The 6000-nt window shown below is 44.5% G+C and overlaps 1 protein-coding gene across 1 annotated transcript in view; it reads right to left on the reverse strand.

Annotated features, from left to right (window-relative positions):
* Nucleotides 1-5678, reverse strand: part of LOC311587489 (myosin-8) — a 31469-nt gene extending 25791 nt beyond the window's left edge. Inside the window, exons 1-5 of the mRNA XM_084764350.1 lie at nucleotides 5657-5678; nucleotides 5432-5475; nucleotides 3759-3998; nucleotides 2745-2888; nucleotides 2504-2660 (exon numbers count right to left, since the gene is read on the reverse strand). Coding sequence (XP_084620476.1) covers nucleotides 2504-2660; nucleotides 2745-2888; nucleotides 3759-3968 — 511 coding nt within the window. The 5' untranslated portion in view covers nucleotides 3969-3998; nucleotides 5432-5475; nucleotides 5657-5678. The remainder of the gene's footprint in view (nucleotides 1-2503; nucleotides 2661-2744; nucleotides 2889-3758; nucleotides 3999-5431; nucleotides 5476-5656) is intronic.
* Between the last annotated feature and the right edge of the window lie 322 nt (nucleotides 5679-6000).

The following is a 6000-nucleotide window of genomic DNA, read 5'->3' on the forward strand; positions in this document are numbered from 1 at the left end:
CGGCTGCATCTGCTTGGCTTCCAGGGCTTCATATTCTGTGCCTCATGCTTATGTGGGGGCGCTGTATTCATGGAGCTGCATCCGGGTTAGGTTGACACCATTCTAAGTGTATAGTGCCGCAGCACTGTGTTCCCTGGTGTTGCTCAGCCACTGGTACCTCCTGCTTTTAGACATCTCTTCATCTCGTAAAACCGGCCCTCTGCACCCATCACCTAGTGGCTCGCTTGCTTGTGCCATTCCTCCGGACCTGGCCACCTCTCCGCAGCCTGACTACTGTCAAGCAAGCCCTCATGTGAAGAGACTCACACAGTATTCGCCTTTGTGACTTTCCTACTGGGCATGTCCTAAAGGCTCGCCTGTGTTGCGGCGCTGTCAGAATGAACTCTTTTAACTATCCATCTGCTGGTGAGTGTGTGGGTTGCTTGCATATTTTTGCTGTTTTAAATGATGCTGCCACCAACAACGAGCTCTTCAAATGACTGCTTCTGTTCTTTTGGCTAGCTTCCCAAAAGTAGGGACCATGGATCAGACCCTAACAATATTCCAATTGCTTGAGAACCACTTTACTGCTTTCTGTAGCAATTGTGTCGGTTTACACTGCCACCAACAGTGTACAGCCTCCTCGTTTCTCCTCATACTTTCCTATTTTCTCTCTTTTAAAAAAAAATCATAGCCATCCAAACGTAAGGGGTATATTTTATCATTTTAAAAAATTACATTATTAGAAAATTTAATCACACATAAGACTGGAGACGATGATAATGAGATTCTGGGTGCCCATCTTAGAGGAATAGTCATTAGTATTTGGCCAATTTCATGTCATCACTAAGCTATTCCAACCGAGCTGTGTTATTTTGAAGAAAGCCTCAGGCATCAGGTAATTTTAGTTGTAAGGAATTAACAGTCACAGGATTGTGAGGTCATTGTGACACCTATGTCACTTAGGTGACGTCTCCACATAGCAGACAGTGAAGCTGAGACTTAGAGGAAACGGCTTCTCTAGCATGAGTAACAGCGCTAGATAAGGCTGAAGACAATCAGATCTTTTGGCTTCCACTTCACCTATTTTCAACTTTGTTCTCTGTCCAGCTTTTGATGTCACTAACGTGGCTGCTGATGATGCCAAATCAGAAAGTTGTACATGCTTTTTTTTTTAACTGCTTTTTGTTTTCCTTTTAATATAAATATTTCCCTACATATAAACAATACATTTGTATTAGTTTTCTAGTTTATTAACTCTGCAAGTCTGTGTTGATAGATGGTGGACTTTTGAGAATTCTGAGTTTAAAAGTATCCAGAGAAAAATCAATACAAGGCTACATGTGATTTATAAACTTAGACTTTAGAAATCCTTTGGCTTCTGGTCAAGGAAATGGGTAGAGAATTTGGATTATAAGGTTGCTTTTTTTAAAAATAGTCTGAATAAAATCATGGACAACCATATTGCATCTAGTAGAACAGACAAGAGAACAATGTCCTAGTCTTTCAGGCAACACTAAAATAACACCAAGCAGGTCAGTGCTACGGTTCTGCATCGTTTTGTATGAAAATCATGTTTGGGAGCCTACATGACCTTAAAGTTAGGGTAGCCTCAAAGGCTAGAGAGTCATTTGGGGATGGTGGTGTACATTGCAGTCTCTGGGTATTGAAACCTCTGGCAGGAGGCAGCACCTGGCTAACTTTGAAGGAGGTGAGCACAGAATTCTTGTGAAAGTCCAGGCCAGTTTGCCATAGAGGGTTCCTGTTGTGTCACTTTTCCCTCTATCCCTCTTCAAATGACAATTTACAAGCAAGTGCAGCGAAATGAACAAAAAAAGAGAAATGTCCCCCAAGGCACCTAAACTCCATAGAACAGGGACCATGGGACTTGGTCCAGAGGCAGCACACTGGTGTGTGAAAATAAAAGGTTTCAGGGCGATACTGGGACCCATCGCGAGTACGCTTTGATAAGATGGGACTAACAGACTTTAGTAGGAAGACTTGTCAAAGTCTGTAGGAGAAAATTTATTGGTCTCTATTTACCTATATTCTACCTTTGGTTTGCTCATGTTCAGTCCCTAAGGCTGGCAACATCAGCCGTGTCATTTGAAGGTCCACATAAGAATTCAGAATTATGTGGATACGGCTGAGACCTCTTTCCTTGGACTTTTGAGGAGGTAAAAATATTTTTAAAAGTTCTAGTTGAACTTTTGTATCCAAATCAGAAAAAGAAAAAAAGAAAAAAGGAGGTAACTAATTTGTTTTCAGAAACCTGCTCCTTGCTTCATCTGTGCTTGCATTTGCTAGCCCCATTGGCTTGGGCAGGCCAGTGAATTCCAGAGTGTCACTGTTCACATCCTAAAGTGGAGATGACTGCTGGAGAGAATAAATGTCATGGCTGTGTTTGTTCTTTGGAAATGGCAAGTCCCCTGAGGCACGGACGTCTTATAATAAGACCGGGGTGAGCTCTGTTTGTCCATCCCAATTGTGTGGGCACATTCCTACGAACAGATGCCACACTCACCCGTCAGCATGAACTGGTAGGCGTTGTCAGAGATGGAGAAGATGTGGGGCGGGGCCTCCTGGCGCTTTTTGCCTCGGTAGGCGGCCACCACCTCGGGGTTGTACACCGGCAGCCACTTGTAGGGGTTGACGGTGACACAGAAGAGGCCTGAGTAGGTCTGGGAAAGAAATCAGAAAAGTCAATCAAGTGTGTCTCTTGTTCCATTTTAAGAGAAATAAATGGTCTCTAAAAAGGCTCTCACGTAGATCATCCAGGCTGCGTAACGCTCTTTGAGGTTGTACAGCACTCCAGGCTCGTGCAGATGCGTCATCATGGCCATGTCCTCGATCTTGTCATACTTGGGAGGGTTCATGGGGAAGACTTGATCTTCCTTGACGGTGAGAGTCTGGAAGGAAACAGAGAAGTTTGAGACAGGGTTTGTGTCTGCCTGTTTATTTCGGTTATGGAACTACAATTGAATACACTTTCCCTCATATAGTTATTCAAGGCCTCTTAAAGGCCTGAGCATGTTCAGGTCTGGTGCTAAGAAAACCTGTTTCCTGTGATAACATAGAGATTACTGCTTTTTTTGTGGACACGTTTCAATTGTACAAAGCCGAGAGGTTTCTCGTGATTGTTTTTCAGACACTTGCGCACTATGAGCTGACTGAACGCACTCACACCTCCATGAACCAGCGACTACCACTTCTCTGGTTGTATAGCCAGAGGAAATGAAACAAGCACACAGAGGACAGACCCAACGACCTCTGCTTATGGCAGCACCGCTCATGTTTTTAATAAGATTTCCCCCTTTCCTTTTGTTCTCATTTTTGCTAGGCCAAGTATTTTTATTTTTATTTTTTTCATCCCACCCATTACAAAAAAAACCAGAAACAACAACAACAAAAACCACCCAAAAAAAACCAAAAAAAAATTCTTTAAATATATCAATACTTTATGGAACTATGTAAGTAACCTAGGAATTTTTGTGACAGAAGTAGATAGTTTTCGCCCCCTCAGGCTTGGAGATTTAGACCTGGAAGCGGGGAACTGAAGGGAGAAGGCAGACGCCAATATTAGTGGGCTGAATCCTGAGGGGAGTTGGGAAGGAGAGATACTGTAGCCTCCTCAACTCCTCTAGCCCTGAAGTCTTGGGCCTGCACACTAGGAGGAGGATGCTTGTTCGTGTAGCTGTAGGCTCAGGCATCCCTAGCAAGGGCGATCTTGACTCTGGATTGAGCCGGAGAAATGATCTCAGAGCGGGCTTTTCACTTACTGCTCCACTTTCTGTCTTCACGGTCACTTTCCCGCCATCCTTGCTTTGTATGACGCTCTTCACGTAGGACTCCTTGGGCTCCGCCACAAAGACAGACGTTTTTGCGTCAAATGGCTTGTTTTGGGCCTCAATCCGCTCCCTCTCCGATTTTCGAAGGTAAGGGGCAGCTTCGCCAAAAATAGCCATCTCCGCATCCGAACCCGTACTCATGGCTGCTGTGTGTTTAGCCGAGGTGTCAGCCTTGGGGGGCGGGGGATGAGGGCGGAATGGGAGAGCGAGAAGCAGAAAGCAGAAGTCAGACGTGTGGGTGAGGCTTCGAAGTGCAGTGTTCAGCCCAGGCTGAGACCCTCCCGCACTCTGACATCTTGGCAATCATTCTAACAACAAGATGGGATGGTAAATGTAACCAGAGGACCCAGTTTTCGGCAAGTGTCCTTCCCAGGATCTTGATTCCCAGCAGTCAATGGAAGACCCACATCTTCCATTACAATGAAAACCTTTCCACCCTGCTGTCCCCCTCTGAACTATAGTGATCTCTGCAGTCAAAGCTGTTGACGGATTGTTTTACAGCAACTGTCATTACTTAATCCTCTTGTCTCCTGCAGAATGTCTGCCATCTGCCACACGCTAGGACTGTCACCTAGTTAGGAAGGAACTGTTGCTTTGTGCAAAGGAAGGTTGGTATTGTCAAAGCTACCAGAGACATTTTCTGATCTTTTAGCTAGATGACCACTGTTGCTCAGAACCTAATGGCTGTTTTCATTTTGCTGGTATTTGGTGTTGAGCCCCTCTGTGGGGCTGGTGGAACTTCCTAACCACTTCCTAATTCTTGGTTCTGGATTTTCATCCTTTGGCTTGGGAGCAGGAGACTTAGCACTGCTGTCTCCCAAATCTCTTTTGACATGAGAGATTTCAACTCTCGGTTTAACTGATTTAATCACAGAGAAATGAGTACTTTTCTATGGAGGCTCTTCTTCCCACAAAAATCCCACGGGGTCCTTATCTTTCCACTAAGAAAAAGAAAAGCATTAAGAGTCCATCATATGTGTGAAAGTTATTGACTTAAGATCGGTCAGCAAGCCTGTGATGTGGAGGCATGTTAAATGGGTGGACTTTCTGCTTTCTTCTCAGGTAGTAACTCCCTTAGGGCACAGTAGAATTGCTCCTTAATTATGCATGCTATCTAGCACCCTGTGGCTGGAATACTTGCTGCTTTAAAAAAGAAAAACAGTATTTTTTAACTCACAAAAATTAAGTGAAAATATGGCTATACCAAGATGTGTATGTTTCCAATTTTAAGCAAGACTTTCCCTGGAGTGTTAAAACACTGTCTGTAAAGTGTGTGTGTGTGTGTGTGTGTGTTCGTGTTCAATGCTTTGCAGTAGAAGGCTTGGCACATAATAGTTTTAGTGCCACTGGGCAGTTCCAGCTGATAACTCACTGTCAAAATTCATCCTGCCCCAAATGTCCCTTTAATCCCGGGCTTCAGTGAGGGTAAGTAGTCTCTGAGAATAAAGGCATTCTGGAAAAATGACTTCCAGCATGAACAAGCAGTCACTCAAAAACACTTCCTGCTCTAAAAACATGGACATGGTGGATAATTAAGAACTATTCACAGTTTCCTTAGGCTAAAATCCCCTCTGTCTCCAAGAAATCAAGAAACCAAGTCTTACCTCTGAGGTTCTGGATGAAAATGTAGGGTCACAGCTGTCCTGCTCTGTAAAACATGAAGTTTCCCGTTAGTGATGCTCAGCAATCCTAGCCACACAGTATAGAATTCAAAAATCCCCTGCCCTAAACTGTAAGGCTTAAGAGGGATTGGTCCATGCTCAGAGATAGCCACAAGGCTCTTGCTGCTTGCCGCCAGGGTCCTAAGGGTCCCGGCACCCATCACTCACCTCTGGGCTCTTGGCGGAGATAGGGTATGAGGGGCAGACCCGCTTATATAGGAAATGAAGTGCTGATGCTGCAGCTACCTCCCATTTGGCAACGGGGACCTCGGCGAAGTTTGTAGTGACATTTGGCATGTTCGGATATAATTAGAAGTATTCATATCATTCAGAGTATGTGAACCAATCTCCTATAAATAATTTGACAAGGGCCATTCTGCCCTCTGAGAATGCTTTCTAGTGTGCTGGGAAGGGAATCTTTGACAGTGCCTGGTGGGCCCTCTCACAAGTTACTTCTTAGGAGCTATATTCAAGTTGGCAAACTGTCGTGCACGGCTGTCCTGCGCTGCCAA

Source organism: Acomys minous (assembly GCF_964271855.1).
Source record: "Acomys minous genome assembly, chromosome: 16".
Classification (NCBI taxonomy): domain Eukaryota; kingdom Metazoa; phylum Chordata; class Mammalia; order Rodentia; family Muridae; genus Acomys; species Acomys minous.